Here is a 25,572-nt window from a genome sequence, read left to right as displayed (position 1 = left end):
ATTATAGTCGTTCCTTGTCTGATCATTTTAGCGTCTCGAGGTTGGCATCTGTTGATTGATTTTTTTCTTGAGAATGTGTCACATTTTCCTGGCTCTTCCGTATGACAACTTTGGGTTATATCTTGGATGTCATAGGTGTATGTGAAGTCTAGGTTCTTTTCTGTTGCTCCAAAGGGTATTGATGGTTTTAGCAAGCAGCTGGTTTGTCTAGCTTTAAACTGCAGACTGTTGTTTTAAGATCTGTGCTGGGCGTTTGCTTGGATATGTTCACTTCTTCAAGCTTAGCTGCAGGCTGATTTGTTTGCCCCGTGGACAGGTAGGTCGGGGGCAGCCAGGAACTTGGACTTTTATGCTCAGAACCTGAGATTCCTCTTCTCTGGTGTTTTGTTTCCTGGATCCTTGCGTCATTCCTGGTGGCCTTAGTTTTCTGACTCTTTATCCCAGTTCCTTTGGCCAGAAAGACAGCAGCAACCCGTCACTACCACTCCCATGGAGGTTGTGATGTTTTTCCTCAGGGTGAAGCCCCAGAAACCCTCCCTTCTCCCTCCCCTCCGAATGTGCCCAGTCCATTACAATGGCCCGGCCCATTGCTTGTATGTCAGGTGAACTCTCCTGAGTCCCTGTCTCTGCCCCAACCCCGCGTCCAGACAGCGCTCACCTTGTCTGTCTCCCTTTCCCTGCATGTCTTGTACATCAGCAGACAGCACTTTATCGCCCATGAACTCACAGTGGTTTACACAGTGTTAAAGGTTTGGAGGGAATCAAGACTATTTCATAACCCATGAAAATTACATAAACCCCCAAATCTCAGCGTTCGTTAATAACACAGCGGGCATGTTGATCCCACTGTGAACGGCTGCCTTTGCTCTCCCCTGCAGAACGGAGTAGCATGGCCGAGACTGATGGCCGGCAAAGCCCAGGATACTCGCTGTCTTACAGAAACGGTTTGCTGACCCCTGTTCAGAGCTCTGATGATTCATCTGTTTGATTGACTCTGGCCTGTTCCAGCCTCAGCTGCACCACTTTCCGCCTTGGTAGCTTCATGATGCTCTGTCCTCAGGCAGACCTTTAGTTCTCAGCTCTGCTGCCTCGAACTCCGCCTCCTCCCCCACGGCTTCACTCTGGTTGAACTCAGCTCTTGATACGGGTCCCATTTCAGGGGCATTTTCCCGAAAGTGCTTCTGTCCCCCAAGCTGTAGCAGAGCCCTCTTTGTGACTCCCTGTCTCAGCCCCTTATGTCCTTTTTGTTCTGGTAAAACTTTGTTCATTTGTCTGTCTGTCTACCTGCCTGCCTACCTCATCATGCATTTTGTCTTTCCATTTTAATGTAAACCCTATGAGTACAACCTCCGTGTTTGTCATCTTCCACAGTTGTGTTCCCAGTGAGCACCTAGCACATGGCAGGTGCTCAGGAGGTATTTGTCCCAACAACTGATGAAGAGAGGAGATACCAGAGCTGTAAAATGTTGTACAGGCACATTTGGGGTGGGGTACAGAAAAACCGACCTTTACTGAAAGCTTGAAGCTGATGGAGAAGTTTGGGCAAAAGTGTAAGCTGACAGCTGGCATTCCTGTGCTGAAGTGAGGTCCAGCTGGTCCTGACCTAGGACCTCTCACCAGCAGTCTTTCTCCTACTGTCCTGCTCATTTGCTGGGCTGTGCCCTAATTTCCTTCCTCTTCATCCCTTTTCTCCATTTCTGCCCCCACTTGAGCCAAGAGGCTCATAGACTTTCCAAAATAATTGTAACTTTACCCAAAAGCAGTCTCTTAAGTTCCCTTGAATGTGAACTTAATCACATTTTTAATATAAATTCTTTTCTTTTTTTCTTACTGTTTGTTGTTAACACAGATTTTTAATTATTATGTACAATCAATTATTGATTTTTAGATTTCCTTTTGCTGCCTTGAAAACTTGCTTTTGAATTAAATGTATTTATATTTAACTACGTGCTTGCTTTTAAAGTGAAAAATCCCCACTTAATCCACCTCATGCCTTACCTTCCAGGACTCCCCGCAGCTGGGGGAGGTCTGCCAGTTAGAGTTCAGAGTACATAGTTTCAGCGTTTTGTTTTTTTTTTAACTGAGTGTATAAATCATGCAAACGTATGCATTTATACATTCATATTTATATATACATCCATATTTACATATACATCCACGTAAATAGTCTTTTTTTCATGGAAAGCACATATGACTTTCTAGTTAACAGTGTATTAGAGGACATTTTTCCACATTTTTGCATAGAGATATATCTCATTTTTTAAAACATGTGTGTGGTCTTTTGTAATAAATACCCAGTGATTTATGTAACCTGTCTCCTAGTGAGTATCAGGTTTTCCCCGTCTCCTTTTTCTTTCCATTCAGAAATAGTCCAGTATTGACCCTTGGTATACATTACCTTCTTGCAGAGATCTAAGTCTTTCCATAGGTTTAAGTTCAGAACATGGACTCTTGGGTGCAGACGTGGACTCTACGTGTTTAAACTTAGGATAGATGTTATCGGGACACGTTCTGCAAAGAGTGTGCCGAATTCCATTCTTCTAGCAGTGTGAGTTATCAGACCTTTCAATCTTTCCTACTTTGTAGGTGAAGGGATAAAGTTGATTTCATCTGCGTTTCCTTGATTTTTAATGAACTTGAACTTCCTTTGACAGAACTTAGAGGTAACAGCCAAACTGACCTTCACTTTGTACGCCATGTGTCCATTCTTTCGTTAATAGGCCATCGCTGCTAGTTCCCTCTGAGTGTGAACTTCATGAAATACGCGAGCTCACTAGGTGTCACTAGATTCCCATTCTGTTGGGTTATTTCTGGGTATGTTCTTTCTAAGAGCAGACAGCTGTCTAACTAATTGATAAAATTCTGACATTTCCTTTGGACACACATTTCCATACTGAAGGAAGAAGAAATAAAGGTGGGAGGAATGAAGGTCAGCTGGGCTGTCCGGTCTGAGTTCTGTTGAAGGTTGACGACTGAGGAACACTTTGTACACAGTCACAGGTAACGAGCACAGTTGCGGGTGGTGATGTCCTTGCCTGTTTGAGTGCGTCCCTCACCCCTGCATTTAGTGTTTCCTACCAGCAGGCTCGTTTCCTCGCACAGCCACGATGATCTCACGGGCTGTTCCAGTCACGCACTAGACGGCCCCCTACGCCCCCAGAAGCCCCCTGCGTCTGGTTGGTGTCTCCTGTCTTTCTCCCCGTGCAGCCGCTCCTCAGCCTGTCGTTGGCCTTCGTGCCTCTGATGCTGTCGGAGGTCACGGGTGGTGCTGCGAGGTGCCCTCAGTGGGGACGGTCTTCCTGGTGAGATGACCTGAGGGAAGACCCGGGAGGGCTGGTAGGTAGGCTCCTTTCGGTGCACAGTGATGCCTCCCAGGCCCTCCTCCGGGTGAGTATGCCCCCCTGGCCGTTAATTAGTGTGGCCTTCGAAGGAGGGCCTTTCAGACTGCGTGAGTAACTGTCCCTCATCAGTGTGTGTGTGAGTGTGTGTGCATGTGTGCACACGCGTCTTGCTCCTTTACCCAGTGGGTTACAATCCATTACTGTCATTGCTTCTTTTAAGGTTTGAATTGTCCCCCATTGGCTGCTGGTGGGCCATTCAAGTTGACTCCTGTGCCATTTTCTCCTTTTTCCAACATTCCCGGAACACTTCTTTTCTCTTCCGGAAGAATTTAATCCAGGCTCAGCTTGTACTTTCTCTTTCCCAGTCCAGGATTCAGCCTTTTCTCCAAGGAGCCCTGGTTCCTTTCAGTGGAAGGTAGTGTTTGAACCCAGAATCTGGGTTGTGGTCATGCTCACTGCTGCCCCCACCCATCTTAGTGACCTGTGTGTGTCCCTGCCATGCTTTTATTTCTGTAGCCATCCGTGTGCGGTGACTCATACACGGATACCTGTCCTTCCAGCCCAGACGCCTTTCCTACCAGCTTATGCGCGTCGTAAACAGGCACCGAGGTTGTCAGGTGGTTTTACTGTTTCAAGCATGTTGGGGAAGGGTCACCTCAATGTCAGACACTGGCCTTGCTGTCCGGGGTCCCCTCTGCCCGGCATTTGACAGTAAGTGGGTACGGGGAGGCAGAGTAGTCCTCGCCTCTCTCTACCATGTATCTCGGCTTCAACACTAGCCAGAATCCTCTGCGTTGAAAGCCTTATTTCACTCTGCACAGAAATACTTGACACTGGTGAGGACACGGAGCAATTAAAAAAAAAAAAAAAGAAAAGAGATACTTGTGATGGACCAAGGTGTGTGTACCGGGGTTTCATAAATCCAGTCGGGCATCAGATCAGTGACAGAGATCGTCCCCATTTGTACTGTCCCAGAGGCAGGTGCCCTGCTACAGTTCAGGATGGAGCTGGTCAGCCTTTTCACCCAGAGGCCGTGGGGTAGGCTCGTGGTGGAGGAGCCGCTGGGGGCCAGCGTGGCCGGACAGAGCGCACGGGGGTGGGGGGAGCAGGGCCTGGGGACCCGTGACCTCGGGTCAGTCTTTAGAAGAAAACCAGTGAACGGTGGGGGTCGGGGTGTGTATTACCCTAAACTCTCCCCGTCTGGTTACTGTTTGGAAGGTTTTCCTGTCTCCCTGTCACAACCATCCTGTGGTTTGAAGATAAGTGAATAGAGGTGAGCATGCTAACGTGCTTCTGATGTGTGCAGGAGAACCAGAGGGACTCGGCAGCAGCCGCCGGGTCTCTCCCCGGCGTCCCGGGCACCCCTCTGTTACTTGCTGTTTACTTCCCTCCAGTGCCCCTCCCTCACATTCAGTCAGTAAATTTCTTTCCTTACAGCCTTGTTCAAATGCTCCCTCTTCTCTGAGCACTTCCCAGGGAGCAGCACGGTGATGTGTGCTGGAAGGTTCGGCTCCGGGGCCATGGCGGAGGGTGTGTGCTCAACCCCTGGCTGCACCTCCTCCCCACTCCCCTCTGCTCCCTGTGCTGTCACCTGAGCTTCGGGTCCTCCCTCGGCCCCTGGGAGGGGCGGGTGCAGGACTTGAACTCTTCTACCCAGTGGTGTCCTTCACAAGATGTCATCCGTTTTTCTCTCCCCTGAGTGCCCAGCCCTTCTGTACAGGGATTAAGACACTTGTTGAACAACTCCTGACTGGGCTGGGAACCAGGGATCCAGGTCTGGTCAGGGCTCATCCCCTGAGTGGGTGGGCTGCGCTGAGATTCCGGGCTCCCAGGGGTGAGCCCTTCGGCAGGATCCAGGCCGGGCTTCCCGAGGTGCTGCCCTGCTTCCCCGGCTCTGGGGGCAGTCGTCGGAAAATGAGGTAGAAAGTTGGTTCTGTTTTTAGGGCCGTCTCTTGAAACACTTCTCTTCTGCACCACTAGGTGGGGGGATGACGTTACCATTTTATATTTCTGAAGGAAAACAGACACCCAGCTGGTGAGCCTCTTCTGTTTATTCAGTAGACTTTGACTGAGTGCCTGGTGATAAACGTGGTTTTGATGTAGTGGCTTCAGTGTTTCCCCAGCGCGCCAGCACACGCGATGCCACGGAAGGACCGGCGTCAGCCCAGGCTCGAGGCCTGTGTGCCCCTGCAGCGTGAGTCCTTGGGGCAGGCGCCCCTTTCGCCCCGGGTCAAGCTCTGCCAGAGACTGACTAGTAGAGGAGACTGACAGTTCTGTAAACTTGGGCAGATGATCTTCTGTGAGCCTCAGTTTCCTCAGATGTGAAATGGGAGGAAACCAGTAGCACTTACCCACCAGGGTTGGAGGGAGGCTTCCGAGAGCTGGCTGAGCCTCGCGGTGGTGATGACTGTGGTTTAAGCGTCTTGTATGTGATGGCGGGGTTAGGCGGGTCTTCTCCCCCGGTCCAGCAACCTCTTTTCCGCTATCTTGTTGCTTCTAATAGTGGGAAATAGGGGATGTTTCACTTGAGAGAAGCTGGTAAGCACTGCTCCAGGTGAAAATTGGTAATCAAAGGATCATGAAAGAGAGAGAAGCCTCTCTCCTGGTCCTTCCCATCCTTGCTGCCTGCTTCTCGTCCCTTACAGTAGATCCATTATTCTGCCCACTCCTTAACTGTGGGCTTCCTACAGGCTTCAGTCATTAGTTTGTTTTTTAAAGTTCAACTTTATAAAAATATTATTTACATAAAATGAAATAGTCCTATTTTAAGTGTATAGTTTATTGAACTTTGACAAACATACTTACCCTTGTTACTGCCACCACCATCAAAATAAAGAACATTTTCATCACCTAATAGTTTCCCGCATCCCTTGTAAGTCAGCTTCCCTGCCCTCCCCCCTCACCAGGTTTGTCACAATCAATCAGTTTGCTTTGCCTGTTGTAGCATCCTGTGTAAATGGAGTCATCCGGTGTGTATTGTGTTGTGCCTGCTTTTGTTCAACGTGATGTTTTTGAGATTTATCCTTGTGGATGTATATGTATCAGTAATTTCGTTTCTTTAACAGCTGAGTAGTATTCTGTTGCACACATGTACCAGTTTGTTCATCCATTCACCTGTTAATAGTTGTTTGGGTAGTTTTCAGTTTTTGGTTGTTGGGACTCAGGTTCTGTGATCAGTCATGTTTGTGACCTTGTGTGTCTTCACTTCTCCTGGATCGATACCCAGACTGTTGTCTGGGTTGTGTCATTTTCCATTCCTGCCAGCAGGGCATCAGTCTTCACTTGCCCCACATCTTTACCGCCACTTGGAATTTCTCAATCTTGACTTGTAGCCATTCCAGTGGATATGTAGTGGTACTGATGGTTTTGTTTTTGCTTTGGTGATGGATATAACCCCCTCATTTAAAGTGTGCAATTCAGTGGGTTTTGATGTATTTGCAGAGTTGTGCAAGCACCAGCACAATCAGTTGAAGCATTGTCACCACCTCAGAATGAAACCTTTACATCCCTGGTCCCCACGCCCCCAGCGCAGGGCAGCCACTGGTCTCCTCCCTATCCCTGTGGGTTTGCCTGTTCTGGACATCTTGTGTAACAGAACCACACCGTATGTGGGCTTTGGGCCTGGCTTCTTTCTCATAACGTAGTGTTTTCCCGATCCCTCCACGTTGTAGCATGTGTCAGAATCTCCTCGTTTCTCATGGAGTATTCCATCATATGGGTATGTCACATGTATCCATATCATACACAATCTGCAAATATTTTTCCCATTCTGCAGGTTTTTACATCTCCTTTACCATTTCCTTTGAAGCAAAAAGGTTTTAATTTTGATGAAGTCTAGTATATTTTTGTTTGTTTCTTTGTGCTTTGATGTCATTTAAAAAATTACTGCCAAAACCAGGATCACAAATATTTACTTCTATCTTTTTTCCTAAGAATTTTATAGTTTTAACTCTTACATATAGATCTTTGATGCATTTTGAGTTACCTTTAGCGTGCGGTACGAGGTAGGGGTCTAATTTCATTCTTTTTTGTGTAGGTTGTCCTACATTTGTCCCGGCACCATTTGCTGAAAAGACTTGTTCTTTCCCCAGTGACTTATGTTGGCCTCTTGTCAAAAATCAATTAACCATAAGTCTGAGGGTCTCATCTGGTTTCAGTTTGTATTCCCCCGACGACTGCTGCTGAACATAGGCTAACGAGCTTGGTGACTGTTCGTGTATTGTCTTTGGTTTGAATCTTGTGCTTTATCTTTTTCTTTCTTTATCATGTCTTTCAAAGCATTTCAAGTCTTTTGTTGAAGTCCAGTTTTTCATTTTCTTTTGTGCTTTGTCTTCAATATTCTAAGTGTCTTTGCCTGCTTGACAATCATGAATTTTTAGTGCATTTTCTTTTAGGATCTTTATAGTTTTAGCTTTTGTGTGTAGTTCTATGATCTGTTGTGAGCTATATGTGTATATTTTTTGGTGTGTGCTTACATGTATGCTGTAAGATAAGGAGGTCAGAAGTGTTCATCTTCCTACAGTTTACTCATTGTTCAGAAAATCTTTTCGAGTGCTTACTCTGTCAGGCATTGGGGTTACAGCTCTGACTCAGCAGGCGTGTTCCCTGCTTTCATGGGACACACTTTTAATGAGGAAAATGAGTTTTGTAAGTGCAGGAAAACTTGCGTGAGGTCCTTAAAGGTCCAGGAGGGCCACTGGAGTCGGTTACCGTGCTTGGACCAGCTGCCTGGGGAGGCCTCTTGGAGGCGGTGAGCTTTGAGCTGAGGTGAGAGACACGAAGGAGGACGGAGGAGGAGGAGGATGGGTGCCCGGGGGAGGGAGGGTCACTGCGGGGGGGCGGGGCATGTGCCCCAGGAGGCCCCCAGGCGGGGGGACGACAGTGCTGGCATCTGGTGAGGAGAGGACGCTTTGGGACAGACGTGCTCCCTCAGGCCTGGCCTCAGGAGTGGAGCTTCACTACATCCATCCTCATCCCAGGACATCCCCGGCGTGTGCAGGATGGGGGCGCTGGGCGAGTCCCTGGGTTTAAATACGTCCAGATCTGAGCTTGTTGTCATTTCCAGCTGCTCCTAAACTTGATTTTCTGTCTTGGTTTGTGGGGCCCTGTTGTGCAAGCCAGAACCGAGGGAGGCTTGGTTTCCCTTCCCTGTCCTGTTATGAAGAGAGCCCCCCCCCAGCAACACACACACCCACACACACACACCCCAGCAACGCAACACACACACACAGCAAAGAGGAAAATCAACTAGTCTTACAAGGTTTATAGTGAACACACTTGTCCCTTGTTAACCCCATTCCTATTCCCCGGAGGCAACGCCTCTGCTCGTGCGGCTCCTTCTGGAACTCTGACTTCCCTCCGGACTGCTGATTACTGGGGCTTCTCTGCTGCCTTGATGGTTCTCAGCGTTGTCTAGTGACTTCCTGAAGTGGAAGCGAGGGCTTGGTTTCCACCCAGCTGCCTTCGGGGGACCCCACCCCATGTGCGTGCGTTTGCTGTGTGCACACCCTCCCCCAGGACTCTTACCCTCTCATTATTCCAGTGCATGTGATCAATTAAATCAGTAGTTTCGTTGATGCCATTATGACTGTGGATGTGGTTTTTAGCTGTATCTGAAAACGCACCACAAATACATTTCCTTTCCTGTGAAGGTTGGTCCTGCCTGAGCTGGGCCTGGCGTCTCTGGTCCAGAGACATTGTCTGAGAGCAGAGCCCAGGGCCTCTGCTTTGCTGGAGGGGCGAGTGGGGCGTAGTCAGGAGCGAGGCTGCCGCTGCTCACACCCATCCTCGCCTCCCTCCCAAGCCCCTCTGGCTGTGAGGGGAGGACTCCCACCCTTCCTGTTCTCTCTCCCCTGCCCTCCCCCCCATCCCCAGACTGCAGGGCTGGGGCTTCTGTTTGTTTCAGGTCCCCAGACACCTCTTACCTACTCTTTATTTCTGTTGTTTTGTTTTCCTTTACTGTCATTTGATTGGGGCTTTAGGGAGAGAGAGAAAAACGTAAGTGCTCAGCTGGCCAGATTTAAACAGGGGTCAGGCACACTCTGTTCTTATCCTGAGTGTTGCCCAGTCCAGGATCCCTGGCCCAGCCTCCCAGGCTTTGCTGAAATCTTGGGCATCTCCTACCCCAGTAGCCCTGGTCTCAGTGTCCCTGTCCTGGAGCTTGTCCCTCAGTGACCTGTCCAGGGCCCCTCACACTCCTTATGCCATAGAGCCTTTGCGACACCAGCCTGGCCTGTGTGTCACTGTCTCCTGACTCCTTTTCGTTCATTTCATAACATGAGGGTGCGTGTTGTCCCCGAGTCACAGCCCAGTTCACTTCGCTCGCTGCCTTTTGTCTCTGCTCTTCTAGACAGAAGACCTGAGTCCCCCAGACCTGTTCCCTCATGCTGGCTCCATCGGGTGGTGGCCCTCCTGACCCTGTCCTGTCACCTTGCTGTGTGGCCTTTGCTCTGCCTTCTTGTCCTTTGCTTGTCCCATTGATTGTGCTGCATTCTTTACATTTTTACAGTTTTGGAAATTTTGTTCACATCTGGCTTAACAGAAGACAGTTGCATTCTCACATCTGCTTCTGCGTTTGATGTGCAGGGTGACTTATGTTGTGCCTCTGACTCTGCCGTGTGCTCATGAGGAGTGGGAGGCAGGGATGTGTTCTTACCAAGTAACAGTAGTTCTGAGCTCGCGTCGGGGTCTTCTGTCTGCATGCTGAGATTCACAGCCACGTGTCACTGTTCAACATTTAGCATGCAAATGCTGGTTGGAAATACACTTAAATTACAGTGCAATAAAAAAAAGAACGAGGAAGAATATATCCCTACTGATGTAGAAAGCTCTCTAAGAATGAAAAGGAAATTCTAGGAACGTGTGTGTACGGAATTGTGCGGTAAAGTATGTCTCACTTTAAGAATGGAGATTGCACACCAGCGGGACAACAGCCTGCACCAAGAGGGCTGTGGCACGTGTTTATACCTTTATGAGTGCCACACACTGAGCATCTTGACGTGTTACAAGTCTGAAATTATTGCATAAAATTTGTACTTACTGTATCTGCTGCTCACTTCCCTTACTCTCATAGAGAAGATCTGGAAAGCTGAATTTGTATTGCCTTTTGTGTTTGGTAATAACGGGCCTGTTAACGTGGCCTGCGTGGGCTGTCTTAAGTTGCTGACTGATGCGCGTGCACGTCAAGGCTGTGTGGCGGCAGTGGGGACACGCTCACGACTCTGCTGTAATTCCCCAGATGCAGGACAGCTGGCGCGCACGTGGACGAGGCGCTGTACCCCGCGGCCAGCACTAACGAGCACTTCCCGAGCCTAATTAAGAGAAAAGTAAGTACTCCACTTCAGTGTGGGCCATGGCCATCAGGAATTTATTCTCTTTTTTATTCCTAGAAAATCAAACTTTAGAAAAACATTCAGGAGTTGTCTTAAACATTGCAATTGATGATACTGGTCTTTTCACACTTCTTTTTTAACATGTTATAGAGATTATTTTATCCCACAAATGCTTTAATGTGATTTGTAAGAAATGGAAGAGACTGTTTGGCCAGTGGAAAGCTCAGAGTTGCCAAGAGACCAGCGTCCATTTAGGTGCTCTGGTAACTCCTGCAGAATTCAGGGTGTTACATCTCTAGTAAAATACATTTCATCTGAGGGGCTGGAAAATCTCAAAGTCTGAAGCTGAAACAGCCGAGTATATAAAGTTATTTATTATAGAAAATCTGTGCATTTACAAAGATACTGCTTTCGTTTGAGGTCTGATTCACCTTTGAACTATAACCCTTTAAGGTTTTTATTATTTAAAAGTTTAATTGATTTCTGAATTTGTGGATAAATGAGTCTACTGGCGAATCAGTCACTTTGTTGTCACATGAGAATCCCTGTTGGAGCAAGGATCTGCAGACTCTCCAAACTGCGTCAGGCAGAGCAGGACTGTACATTTCCTGTAGGTTACAGGAGACGTTCCTGTGGCCTCCAGATTCCCTGAAAATAGTAAATCCTGTATCTCCACTACATTTCATCTCAGAGAAGCCGGAACTCGCCAGTGTAGCGATGGGAACCTCACCTCAGTCTCCGTGTTGGTCTCACCGGATGGTCGTGAAAGAGAACGTTTCAAGATTCTGTCATAGATAAGCAGTAGCCGTGTCTACTGTTTTAAGAAGTTTTTATTTTAAACGCATCAACAGTAAGAGCACATTCTCATTGTAATACATTGCGTAAGCACAGATCAGGCAGATTCTTTTAATTTCCCTTCTCTCGGAGTAAGCACTTTGACTTGGGTCCTTGCGGGTCGGATGGCCTTCAGTACGTGTGTGTTGCACAGATGCACGCACAGGCGTTTTATATGAATGGGGCTCCTACGTCACGTATACTGTTTGGTAGGCTGCTTTTTCTTCACTTAACCGTGTTTTCACGTTTTATGTCAGTGTGTACGTGGCTGCACTTTCTCCTCCTGCTCCGTGTTACACAGTGTAGCTGTGTCTTAGGTTCATGCAGCCTTAGGTCATTGACAGTTTCTACTAAGTATGTTGTTTAGGTGACGTATTTGAGTTTATCTCTGCAAGTGGGCTATCCGGAAATGGACTCCACGGCCCCTCCCGTAGTGTACAGGAGCACCTGTTTTTGACACTCTGCCCAAGGCTGGATTTTATTCATCTTTGAAATTATTCCAGTTCTGAAACATCAATAATGTCTGCTCATACCCTTTACCACTTGAGTTGTGTTTATCCGTAAAAGCATTCCCTTTCCTTCTCTTTTCCAAGTGCAGTTGCAAGTTAAACTTGACTCAAGAACCTTCATGGGAACTAAGAATGCTGGGATCCTGAAAATGCCTCAGAAAACCTAACCACTTAACATGTAGCCGTGATTCAGTCTTAAAATTCTGTCCGTATTTTTGTAGTTGCAGACAATTGATATTTCCAATTTGCATACAGTGGAAGACATGCCTCTTTAAGAAGGTTTTATTGTTGCTGTTACAAAAGGTATCAGGAATGTGTGTGAGAGGCCTCTTTTCCTGTCTTACAGAGTTGCGGTACAGTGTTAATTTTTATGTCCTTTCTGTACAGCGCAAGTGTATGCAGCCCAAAGATTTTATTCCTAAAACACCAGAGAATGATAAAAGACTGCAAAAGAAATTTGAGAAAATGGCGAGAGCGCTCCAGCAGCAGAAAACAACTCTGGGTAAGCTGCGCGGTGCAGGCTGGTCCTTGGCACTTGTGTTTGTGCTGGGCTGACTTGCCTGGTGGCCGGTGCGTCCCGGGGGACGGAGCTCGGGGACCGCAGTCGTTTTAACAGGGCAGGTAGGACAGGTGCGAGCCGCCTGCACGACACTTCCCTGCAGCCGTGGTGGGGCCACACGTTGAACCTGCCCATCACAGAGTCTGAGCCATTCATCAGACTGAGAGAACTTAGTGTTTTCACGAATGATTCCAGGAGAAATGTGAGCTTTGACTGGTTATCCCTAATGAAGTAAATCCCTACTTATTTCTGCTTTGTTTTATATATGATTTGTATTTTTACCCAATACTTGGTCTTTTTGTTTTGTTACCCAAAATAGGCAAATGTTAGATGACACATTCTTTTAATGATTTGGAAAAATACTTTCAAACATCATCAAACTTGAAAGTACTTTAATGTGTTTTTAGTATTGCTCTTTTTTGGTCTTTTTCACTATTCTCTAAGTTTAGTGTTTCAGACCAATCCTGACCCGTCACTGATACAGGTGGGCAGTTTTGGTAGCTATACTGCACGGCATAGAAACAGAAAGAAGTAATTCCTCCAGTTTTTCCCTCTGTTTTAGTCTGTATTGCTGTGACAAAGTCTCTGCTCTGTGTTTTGGAATTACTCACACAGAATTAGCAGGCTTTGCTTTAAGTTTTAAGTCTGTCAGTGGTGACGCAGCACGGCTGACTGGGACGTACAGCCTGGGAGCGCTGCCGGACGGTTCCCAGAGCTGCCTGCTCCTTTGTTTTCTGCTTCACCCCTCCCTTGCCCGATGGATCAGGTCTCTTTCTCTCTCTGCCACGCTGGTCCCTCCCTACCAAAGCTGCACTGACCTTGTGGTGCTGCTTCAGACAGAAACACAGATTCTCCTTGGCATCTGTCTTCCCTGACACCCCTCACCCACCAGGACCCCCAGACCCTGCTCTTAAGTGCTCTCCTGACTCCTCCTCTGCTCCTCTTCAGAGCCCACGCCAGCCTCACGGGAGCGTCATGGCAGCTTCTTGACTGGCCTTCCAGCCACTTCTCCCCACCTCCACCTCCCGTGCTTCAGTCTGAAGGCTATAACTCTCAGCTCCCTGGACACCCCACCCAGGTTTAAAATGCCTCAGTGTCATCCTAAGGAAACATAGTCAGAGTAGAATCCACACTCAGGAACCAGATTGCATCCTGGCCTTACCTTCTCTTAACTCTGTGTCTCAGTTCGTCATCTTTGACGGGGCTCCTGTCACCTGGCGCCTCGGGTCAGAGGCCGTGGGAGGAGGTGGTGCAGGGATTGTGCTCCTCGGGACGAAGCAGGCGGGGCCACAGGTCGTGGTCGAGGATCACGGCCGTGGTGGCGGGTGAAGTGGTGCTGGTAGTAGGTGATGGCGTCGAAAGGGAAGAGGAAAGCTGTGGAGTGGGGGGGCAGGGTGTCCTTGAAAGAAATCATGTCGTTGAAGGAGGAAGGCATTTTTTTGAGCTTAAAACTGGATTTTTGTATATTTTCAGATAACGATGTGCCTGTTCTCTTATTTAAATCTAACGGCTCCTTGATGTACAGTCCCAGCATTAAAATCTGCAGCGGCCGCTGCAGTGCAATGCAGGAGAGGCTGCAGGAGATGAAGGAGAAACGGGAAAACCTTTCCCCGACCTGTGAGTGCCTGCGTGTCATACGGTGACGGTTGTGAAGTAGGTGGTTAAATGGTGGTGGAAGGAGGTTTTTCTCTGTCACATAGATGTTTTAGTTAGTTTCCTGATTCTACCAGTTTTTTTACCTGTTTCTGTTTTCTTCCATAAAATCTTGTACTTTATTAAGATTTTTACTTTGCAGTGTTAATTCTGCTACTTAACTGCCTCCAGCACAGTTTGAAATCAACAACTGAAAGTTTTCTCTGTGCTCACCTTCCTTACATCTTGGTTTGTTTTCATTTTATAATCGCTGCTTAAGCATTCTCAAAAAAGTATCCTTTTAAGTCTCCTTAAAAAAAATCTTGAATATGAGACCAAAATGTCTGTTTTATTTCTGGTCTGTTGCATGTGTAGCCTTTGAAGAGAACACCTGTGACCCTAGTTGTTAAACATTGACGTCCTGGATGTTTCCCTGAAACCTGTAAAGTTTCTCCACCTCGACAGCATGGATGTTCTGGGCGGGGTAGCTTTGTTGGTGGGGCGTCCGGCGCACGGCAGAATGTCAGGCAGCGTCCCCAGCCTATGCCTGCTAGCTGGCAGCAGCCCGGCTCACACTCCACCCCACCGCCCACACGTGGCACCGAGCTGTCTGTGGACGTTACTCGCGTCTGCAGGAGCCCAGGCTCCGCTGGTGGAGGCCCTGCTTTGTTACGGACGCGGCTGCCGTGCTCATCCGCGAGGAGAGTCTCAGTTATCGCGCAGTGAGACTAACTGAGGTGTTGGCCTGGCCAGCTTCTGGGAAGGGCTGGGCTGGCTGACTGTCCAAGATCCCTTCCAGCTTTTACTGTCCTAGGATTTCCTGCCTTTTTTATGATACGGTTTGTATAAATTATTCTTTAATGGTTCTCATCATCTGTAATAGATACAAGTAACACAGTTTTGTGCTTGTTTTTAAGTCTAGAGGGCACAGCACAAGGAATAAGTGTGTGTGTGCACGTGTGTGACACATGTGGGAGTGGGTCAGTGGGCTTACAACAGGCCTCATCTATTACAAGGTGTCAGAGTTGTACCTGATGAAGAGTTTCGATTATGTTTGCAGCATCCCAGATGATTGAAAGTTCTCATGATGACACCATGAACTCTCTGTGTGAAGCGCCTTTGAACATTTCACACAATACTTTGTGTTCAGGTAAAATTATCTTCTTTTCTGCAGTTTATTTAAGCTTTGAGAATATTGTTACTCTCTTATTTGGAATTTCTTCTGACGAGAACAGTTAGTTAAAAACCAGAATTGATGAATTTCACCCTGAAATTGTGTTGTACTGAAATTAAGGCATGAGAAATTACATGAGTTAAGCATCCTTTTGGTTCCTCTGGTTTTCCTCCTAGGCGTTTGCTTTCCTGGCACAGAGTCATTTGCTCATTAAAAGAAAAAAAAAATGTTGTGCTCGTACGTGAAGCAGTCTGCACACAGTTTAACCTGTGTGGTCCTGAGAACAGGAGTAGAGGAAAAGTTGTTCTACACAGTGTGTGATGAGCGCATGGACCCAGTCATCGAATGGGGCCAGGAAGTCTGTGCAGATCGTCAGCAGCTATAGGAGACAGAAGATTTCTAATTGGAAGCAGTGTTGGAAAGAGTCGATAAAACTAGTCACTCCTTGTGCGTAGTGTTGTAAAAGCGGGAGCCTTCCCTTCGCTCTGAGCGGTGGTTTTTTGTGGGTGTAGCTGCTTTGGTTGAATCCCATTTCGTGTCGTTTGCTCACCCGCCCCTGTCGGGGCCACGTAAATTTCAGTGACTGTTACAGAGTGTCCCCTGAGAGTCACAGCAGTGACGAACCACAGAGCAGAGCCCCGGTATTGGGAGTTTAAACAAAGCTTCCTGTTTGTGCGTGGCTTATTCTTCAGTCTCTTTGGTGTGTGTTGAAATTATTTGCTGATTTATCTTGAATGATCCCCATGTCATGATTTCATTTTCGGTGCGTCAGTTTCCTTCCATGAGTCCGCTGTTGCCGTGTGGCGGGCACTGCTCTGCGTGTCTGTATCTCATTTAATTTCCCCGTGAGCCCTGTGATGTAGGCGCTGGTGTCCGGGTTCTGCTGATGAGGAAGCCAGGTCAGAGAGAGGTCGGATGGCTCATACAGAGTAACACACATTGTGAGCGGCTGAGCCAGGGTTCGAACCTTGGCAGTCCCACTTCAGAATGTACACTCCAGTGCCGTGTCACGCTGCTTGTCAGCCTTTTGAAAAGAGAGCTAAGCGTATTCAGCTGCTAAAGGTAACTAAAAGTGCCCCATGATTCCAGCTGTTGACTTAGGGACACGTGGCACTGTCCATCTGCTGGCCTTTCCCCGTTCCGCAGGCTACCTCCGCTCTTTAAAAGCAGAGCATTAGTGGTGTCAGCGAGAGAGTTAAGGTGCTTCTGTTGCTCCCAGGGTGGCGTTACTGTAAAGTGGAGGTCCTCCCTCTGTTCAGCAAATGCTAAGCCCCTGCCAGGGGAGCCAGCGCAGAGCAAGCGGCTCCAGGTTCCAGAAAGTAGTGTCCATGCTGGGGCTCCTAGTCGAGAGAGGGACACAGACAGGCGCAGGACCATGGGGCAATGGGATGCGCGCTCTTAGAGATCTGGGTGGAGTCCTGAGTGACAGGAGGATGTGTGCCTAGACCTGGTGAGGTTGGTGCGAGGATTTGCCTAGATGGTGACATCCCGGTGGGTTTTGAAGGAAGGGTGGTGTTTATCTAGATGAGAGCATGGAGCAGGGACAAGGCCAGGGCGTGTAAACACGCAGACAGTTTGCAGGGGAGAGGTGGCAGCTCTGCGTTACCCTCGAGTTGCGTGGAATCAGAACTCAGGTCTGCCAGGTGGAATGTGAGCCTCATGTGAGGGCTTCACTCGGCAGTGGGGGAGCCTGGTAGCTGTGTCCAATGTGGATGCTTTGTGATAGACGCATGCTTGGTGTCAACCCGAAAGCGGTAGTTCTTCTCCCTTCGGGAGTTTTTGGCCTCCTCGAGGATTTAATGACAAGGTGTGGGTGTGCGTCCTGGGGAAAGGTGCAGAGGCATGTGAGCATCCAGAACGTGTCCTCCCTCTCCACCCCGACCCTCCCCACCCTGTCCTGTCTGATACCCACATGGGAGCCCTGGTTACTGGGTTAGAAATGCTGTCTGGGAGGTGTCATGACGTGTTGTGGAGGAGAACCAGGGTGTAGGGGATGCCCTTCTGAACCAGTAGCTACGCTGAAGTATCGCTTCATTGATCGACTGAAAGTACTTTAATAATAATTTAAATAATTTTTAAGAGTTTCTTTACTAATATTTTCCAGAGGACTCCTGTGCTGGTGGTCTGCACTCGTCTTTCGATGATCTTTGTGGAAGCTCTCGACCTGGGAATCAGGAGGGGAAATTGGACAGATTCGTGGATGAAATTAAAAGTGACACGTGTGTTTTGTCACCCATGTTGAAAACCAGTAGTGCTCGTCATTCAGCATCTCCCTGCTCCCTCAGTCAGTTAACTCCTTGGAAACCTGCTGGCGACCTTTGCAGAGGAGGGACGCGCCAGCAGGAAGAGCCTGTGGGAGAGGTGACCACGGCACTTTTGGGGGGACCGTCTGCGGGGGGGTGTGATGAGAAGAGGGGCTCGTCTTCTGCGTTACCAGCAACAGGAGGGCCCCCCGTGGGACGGTCACGACCCAAGAGTTCCTCAGCAAAGAGAAAAAGGATGTCGGAGAACCTACAGCCCCCTCCTGAGGAGACACTGAAGACAAAGCGGCGGCGCAGGGAGCCGGCCGCACCCAGGTTGCAGCCATGTGCATCGGAAAGTGGCCTGCAGTTTGTGACCAGATCTGTGGTCCAGACTCTGGACTTCGGGGAGTCCCCGTACGATGATTACTTTTCTCCTGATAACCTTCAGGAGAGGAATTCAGAGAATCTTCCTCCTGGGCTCCTGGCGGCCTCCAGCCGGGCTCAGCTCCACTGCAGAAGAAACCTTTCTAAGAGAGAGAGAACCAGCATCTTGGAAATGTCCGACTTTTCCTGCATCGGCAGAAACCCCAGGTCAGTCGACAGTGCCCATTTAACAGCAAAAACCGACCCCAGCCTTCAGAAGCCCGCCAGTGACAGAGCAGAGATGACTTTGCGGTGCTTGGTGTCTCGGGGAAACCCTGCTGCTGGAGAGACCCCAGGGTGCCGGTCACAGGCCATGGCTCAGAGCGAAGGGGACGGACACCTGGGTGGGCAAGACTTTCCCACCGTCCATGGGCTTGCTCCTCAGAAGGAGCACCCAGGGCCAGGACAGCAAGGCGATTCACTTCCTTTGAAAGGCAGCAGTGAGGAAGTGCAAGGATCGATTGATGCAGAAAGCGTGCAGAGGGAAGATACTCCTCAGACACTGATGTCCTCTGAAGGTGGAGCACAAAGTGATTGTCAGCTGAGCTCTGTGGGTGACTGTAATGCGGAGACGTCTGCGGAGAGAAGGGAGAACTTGCCCAGAGGACAGAGTGAAAGTATGTGAATCCCCTTTACACGTCTCTCTGTCCTAAGACTACGTAGCAGTGCCTCCATCTTCCAAGTCTGTCCCAGCTTTCTCACTATTAAAATCCGCCCCCCATTTTAACTGAAGGATGTGTGTGTGGTATTTACAGTGATACTTTACCTCCTATGGGAATTGATGGCCTACTGCCCCGTGGAATTTCTAGGTTCCTTGGTCAAAGCTGCTGTTGTGAATACATTTCGCTGAGCCTTTTCCTTATAGGTGAAAAGAAAAAGTGGTGCCTGAAACAAGTGATGGACTAGAGTGAGTGCTTTTCCTTGTGTCAGTATTGCCTCTCACTGTGACTCACTATGCAAAGACCATGCTGGCGGAGAATTCTTAAAAACCACAGCTCGTGATGGTAAGACTGTTTATTTTAGAAGGGAAATTAAGGCAGTGTAAGCCATTCATTCCGTCAAGAAAGGAAAAAAGTGAATGTGGAAGTAAATTATCAATATTTATTTTTAGAGCAGCTTTGGGCAGTTGGGCAGTGTTAACTAAAAAGAATTATTAATATTTTGCTTAAGTAGTTAGTTCATGGTAACTGGCCTTATTTGACTTCTATTTATTTTGCTTTAAGCATATTACTTAAATAGGTTTATTCCTATCTGTAATTTTATTATAACCATAGTAACAAACTATGTAATTATTGTAATTATAGCAAAAGCAGCAACAATAGAAAACTTTTTGCACTTTCTGATTATAAGCACAAACAGGTTTCAGCCATCATAAGTGAAGAAATCTTGAACTTTGTTTACTTTCAATAAGGCCAAGTTTATTCTTCATCGTTTTTCTACTCGTATTGTTTTAACCACCCTTTTCATGATGGAGAAGTTACAGAGGTTGAAATAACCACAGATGTGTATCTTTTCCTTGGATATAAACTCCCCAAAATCATCTCACAAAAATAATTTAATTTGTATAGTACTAGCCTACTTTTTATATCTGAGCTTTCTGAAATACATAAAATTTTATTTATCATACATTTATAAAGTATGTAAAAACATAAAACTCGACAAAATATTATGGTCTAGGATTAGTGTGTGTTCTCAAAATATTTATTTTAAATATATTCTAAAGTTAATATAAAGCAGTAGATGTACAGAATTGTTTTGATAGCCAAGAATATCCTGTTCTTACAGCTTTTATTCTTAGTTTTCATCTTGTGTATTTCAGAGCTTTTGAATAATGTTTAATGACATACGAACAGAAATTAAGGTTAAAAAAAAAAAAGCTGGTTTCAGACGGTGCAGTGCACCTGCAGTCCCAGCATTGTGAAGAGTATGATTGTTCTCAGAATCAGGTGGACAGCCTGTCCCGGCACGTACCTCCGTGTCCAGGGCCCCGGGAGGTCTGTACACGAGGTGTGGGCCGTCGCACGATGGGGGCAGGCAGGCTCCCGGTGTCGCTTAGTCTGACTCAGAGGTGGAAACACATTCTCTGGGCCCTCATGTGAGGACATCTAGAATCGCCTTATTTTATGTCATTCTCAGGGACAGAAAATCATTGAATTTAAGACAGGGAAAGATTCACCTATTGTCTAGCCTAAACCTAACCCTTTGTTTCGTAAAATCAAGACCCACAGCTGTCTTAGGTTGTCCACAGCCCGCCCACCTGCATCGCACCTCTCTGGGAGTCTGTTGCAGGTGAAAGCGTGTGGCTTTTAGACATTCCGTAGAGGCTGAAGCTGTGGAGCAGGAAAACCCGCTCTGCACATCCAGTTGTACCTCTCTGAATCTTTGACGTTACAATAAAGGTCTTCTTCCAGTGTCTGTTTTCCATTCAGTTTTCCTCATTGCCCCTGAAGTATCTAAGGCAGATAGTGTGCAGTGAAGTCCGTGAGAGCAGGTCACAAAGAGATTCGGAAATAAACATTAACAGGACAGGAATGGAGAGAGAAGCCTTTGATTTAAAAACAAAAATCTTTGAAGTCATATTAACCAATAATTTTTGCTTTCTAAACTTGCATTCACTAATTTCATAAAAAGTACACAAATATATGCTCAATGTAAGAGAAAGTGCGAAAAAGGGTAAAATTGTCCTGTCCCTCTTTCCTCCCTTAGCTCCTTTCATTAGTCCATTAAACAGTTGTTTCTCTGCACCTGTTGAGTCTCATGCTCTGGCTAGCTCCCAGGGAGATGGCAGAGGAGGCAGCACACCCCTCACAGAAGTGATGTCCTAGCAAGGGGGACAGACAACTAACGAATGTCAGCATCACATCAGGTCGTGGGCAATGTGAAATAGATCACCGGTTAGGTCAGGGAAGGCTTCTTTGAGCAGGTGACGTTGGCTCACCATCCTGGGCATGGGAGAATAGATAGCCTTGTGACTAGGGAATCATGTTTTAGCCTGAGGAAACAGCAAGTGCAAATGTCCTGTGGTAGAAAATGCTCCCAGGGTCTGCACTGAGGCCATCACAGCTCTGGGCCAAGGGAGGTTGGGAGGAAGTGTGGTCAGAGAGGAAGCTGTGCCCCCAGTGAGCCTGGGAGTGGTTTTGCTTTGTTGTTAAGTGTGATGAGAAGCCACTGTGGGGTTGTAAACAGGGAGCAGCCAGTTCTGATTCATGTTTTAGATGTAACACTGGATGCTTGATGGGGAACAGGCTGTGGTCAGTGTCTGCTAGAGACAATAACTGCCAACAGTTCAGTGAGTTTCCTTCCAGACATTGTGTGTGTGGGGGCGAACGTGCACAGATACACAAGGGCAAGGAGATGTTTTGGGGGATTTTATTGCATACATAGGATTATATTACTCTTTTGCTTTGCGATTTGCTTTTTTGAAAAATGTGTCAGATACTTCCATGTTGTTATCAACAGAGCAACAGATCTACTTCAGTTTTTAATATGTTTCAGGAGATAATGAAATTCTTCTGTAATCAATCAGAAACTAAACATTTTGGACTTTGTAGGCCAGGAGGCAACATTAAGCTATAGAGGTACTTATATAATGAGAAATAGACATTTTTACAAAATTTTTTAAGGACTGAACTCAAAGTTGAGTACAATTTTTTTATAATACAAGTCTAATGAGAATAGAAATTTACTTTGTGGGGAGGAATAACTTGATAGGGTTCAAAGGGGGTGATCTCATTATCAAAATTGATGGCCAGTGTTTATTCAGGCTGATGTAAGATTTTACGTATTCCACCCTTGAAAATTGCCGGTTCCCACAGGCAGGCGCTGCCAAGTACTGATACCAGTCCCTGAGCTGATGGTTTTCATCCAGGACGTGGAGACATCTGTGTAATTCTGTTCGATTTTTCCCTCACCTGTGCGTTTTAGCACGTCCTGACGTCGCAGATGAAGCACTTAGGAAATGAGTGGAAGCGCCTCAGCCGTGCCATCAAGCGCGTTTTGAGTAGATTCCCTTTGATCTGTAGTCAAGGTCTACGGACTGTTGCTGGGACTGTAGCTTGAGTGTAGGAAGTACATCCACGTCAAATCTGTGTGAGGTTGGCGCTCTCCTCACCTGTTTTAGTCTCCGCACCGCAGGACAGCACATGTAGGAAGCCCCTCGGTGTCACTTACTTGTGGGAATGGCTTTCCACCCCACGTGGTGCGTAGACCTCAGCGCGTCAGACCACTGCCTGAAGCTGGTTGTAGCTGCCAGGCAGATAAAGTGGATTCTCTGCCCTATATTCGCACACAGCTTGGCCCTGACTTATTTCTCAGTAACAGGTGGCTGCAGTGCTTCCACTGGTGCCCCACGGCCATCGACAAGAACAGGAGATCCTTCCCACACCCATGCGCTCAGCCGCGTCCGTCAGTCTCACAGAGACGTTGTTTGCTGTGGCCGCTGGGATTACACGTCAGCACAGACACGCGCCTTGTCTGAGCGGCTTGGCCGTGTCCCACTGTCACGGCCTTCTTCGTAAGGACTGGTCCTAGCAGAGGCGGGGAAGGCCAGCTCCGGCGGGAAGCGGGTCTCCGGACTCCCAGGTGTTGATGATGCAATGTGGGCACTCAGGTGGAGGCTGTCCACGGACCGGACGCGTACGCTGAAGGGGCAGGTCTTGTCCTGGGACTGTCTGTACCTTACCCGACAGGTTTACTGGAGGCAGACGGTGCTTTCTGGTAACTGGCCAGCATCAGGCCACCAGGTAGCCTTCAGCCCTGCAGTTTCTCACAGGCCATTTAGGAACCAAGTCTTGGGAACGACCCCCAGGTGCCAGCCACGGCACCTGCCCTATTCATCATGCCTTATTCATACGTGGGGGGTGGGGGTCCTGTAACTTTGTAGCCAATCTGGGAGTTCAGCTGAGACACATTTCTGGCGTCCTTACTCTGACGAGCGAGCTGAGGATGCCACCAGTTACAGCTTGTTTCATTCATCCATTTTGCCAGTTAACAAAGCATCTGCATTGGGTGGAAGAGTTTGTGGGAGCCGTCTCTGGAGTGCGTGGTGTTTTTGATGCAGAACGAGCACTTGTACTCTGCGTCGTGCAGTCTGCTGAAACACCGTAAGCCGCAGTACAGCCTTCAGGAAATGCGCTGTCCTGTCTCTGTGCATTCATCCCTGTGGTGGAGCTGGCACAGGGGGTCTGCTGACTTCGGTTGGTTGGTTGGTTGGTATTCACTGCCTGCAGCTCTGAGTTGGGAAGGATTAAGAAACTTCATCCAGGATTTGAAGGCAAAAGCGACATGAACAGTATTGTCTGCTAAGGGAAATGGTTAACATGGTTCAGTCTGGAATTTGTTTGGATGACAACTTTAATTGATGGAGAATTACAGGCAAACGTGCTGTAGTATAGTAATTGTACAGTACAGTATATTTCTTCATTCATAACCTCAAGGCACAATTGCATTTCTAATACCCGATTTGTTTTGCAGCCTTTTGAAAGTTTGATAATTATTGATGGGTTTGATTCATCTTATAGAAATCATCAGGAGATACATCATTTTTAATTGAATTAGTTGAAAATATTTCGTATGTTTTATAGAAGAACAAAAGCCATTCATTTATAGGCACTTATGTATTCTTATTCAATGTAGAATATTTTGCATATTCTGAGTATTTCTTCCTGCAAGAGTAAATGATTTACGACTGTACCAAATGAGGAGGTATACATGTACATGTATTCCTTAAATATTTTGAGTTGAAGATTGTAGCACTTTTTAACAATTCAAGTAATATGCAGTTGTATTCAGAAGAGCGTTTCTCTCAACCCTCTTCACCAGAACCTGCCAGTCCACTCACAGGAGGTAAGCGGTCAGAACAGCTGGACGTGGGTACTCGGCCTTAACAGGAAGGCTGGCTGGGAGGAAGGTGTTAGAACCTGTTGATTATTTGATTGCTTGGTTTGTTCATTTGTATCTTCATTCATGTATTCATTGCTCATATACACCTACGATGATTACTCTGCATCTGCTACGTCCAACACGTGACCACAGGGGGCAGTAAGGATGGAAGGCTCTGTCCCTTTCCCTTAAGGAGCTTAGATAAGCAGGGAAGATGTAGTCACGTTAATCCATATACAAAATCAGGGAATTCAAAAGATGGACAGATTACTCCCAATGGGAAAGGTTATGTGGTATTAAAACTAATTTACATATTTAAAAGCCATATTTTAATTATCTCTACCATGATGATGAAGGAGAAGATGCCACATCATCTTTTGGAGGTCGTGATTAGACTTTATTTTTTGCTTTCTTCGTGGTTAACAAAGTGAACTTGATATTTTGTCGGATGAACATACGTATATGTATGTGTTCTCTCCTTAGCTGAGTTTTGCTTGTATAGAACCTGTGAGCTTGCACGTACCCCAAACCCCACAAGTGTACATGGAAAGGATTTTTCCTAGGTCTTTTAAGGCTCTTTCCACAGTCTTAAAATTCTGCCTTCTACATTGTTTTTAAATAATTCATTATTCAGATTTTAGGTGCTCAGAAGAAATTTCCCATTGGGCCAGTGCTAAAATGTTGAAGTGTATGATTTTATCGTTAAAATTGCAAATTCTTAAGTCAGTCCTCAAAAGCCCTTTTTGTCTTTGATGTGGTTGATCTTGCAGAGTGTCTTGTGTTAGCAAATGTTAATTGCTTAATTATACTGCTAGTAGTAGTATTAGTCTTAATTCTGTATCTCAGAGATAGAAAGTAGGATGTGCTGGAGAGTAGGTGTCGGAAATCAGAGTTCATTTCGGATGCCTCTGCCCTGGCACAACTTTGACATGGACCAAGTTTCTCTTAAGAAACTCAATGGTTTTCTCAACCGTATGTTCCTAATGCTGCATTAGCCTGGTTCTGTCTCCAGAGAGATCTTCCCTCAGTGTCAAAAGTGGCTCTCAATCCTGCTTGTCTCTGTTGGGTGAGGGAAGGTGGTGATTTAAACTAATTCACTCAGAGGGGCGTGAGTTCACTTTCTCATCTTGATGTGTTGGCATCTGATGATACTGACAACCCAAACACAGTTCTAGTTGGTGAAGTTTCAGGCAGTATCACTTATTGATAAAAATCGTGGAGCTGTGAAGGTCCTTTCTCTCTGAATTTGATCTTTTTTTTTTTTTTTAAATAGAGACAATGAATCACTTGTATAATGAAGACTGAAAACGAGGGGAGAGAGGAGTCCAAGATTTATGACTCTGGTCCTGGGTGGTTGGGAACACTCCCCACCCTGGGCCATGTTGGAGGGTGGGCTGTGGCGCGTCAGCTGAGGTTTCTCGGAGGCACTCACGATGGGTGCCCATTGGTGTTTGGATTTACCACGCTCTGCCTCGGGTGGGACGTCTTGGCAAGAGACAGCACACTAAGACCCATCCATAACGGCTGACTTTACGGGCTGTGATGAAATCACCTCTGAGGTGATGACAGCCCACTTAAGGAGCAAACTGAGCAAGAGTCCTCGAGAGGTGGGAGAGCCAGGAAGTGGGGGTCGGCGTTTGCGTGCT

The 25,572-nt window shown here is 47.2% G+C and overlaps 1 protein-coding gene across 9 annotated transcripts in view; it reads left to right on the top strand.

Moving 5' to 3' along the window:
* Positions 1-25,572, top strand: part of MCPH1 (microcephalin 1) — a 185,880-nt gene that overhangs the window by 8,773 nt on the left and 151,535 nt on the right. For 8 of the 9 annotated variants that reach the window (XM_072950540.1, XM_072950537.1, XM_072950535.1 and 5 more), the window contains exons 4-8: positions 10,579-10,666; positions 12,403-12,517; positions 14,048-14,191; positions 15,267-15,356; positions 17,485-18,663. In XM_072950540.1, the coding sequence (XP_072806641.1) occupies positions 10,579-10,666; positions 12,403-12,517; positions 14,048-14,191; positions 15,267-15,356; positions 17,485-18,663 (1,616 nt within the window). Of the gene's footprint in view, positions 1-2,935; positions 3,001-10,578; positions 10,667-12,402; positions 12,518-14,047; positions 14,192-15,266; positions 15,357-17,484; positions 18,664-25,572 lie in introns of those variants that run through there. The other variant, XM_072950539.1, reaches the window with a different exon arrangement.

This window comes from Vicugna pacos, chromosome 26, assembly GCF_048564905.1.
Source record: "Vicugna pacos chromosome 26, VicPac4, whole genome shotgun sequence".
In the NCBI taxonomy this organism is placed as follows: domain Eukaryota; kingdom Metazoa; phylum Chordata; class Mammalia; order Artiodactyla; family Camelidae; genus Vicugna; species Vicugna pacos.
The sequence above is the reverse complement of the archived record's forward strand: the minus strand, read 5'-3'. Positions and strand labels throughout refer to the sequence as shown.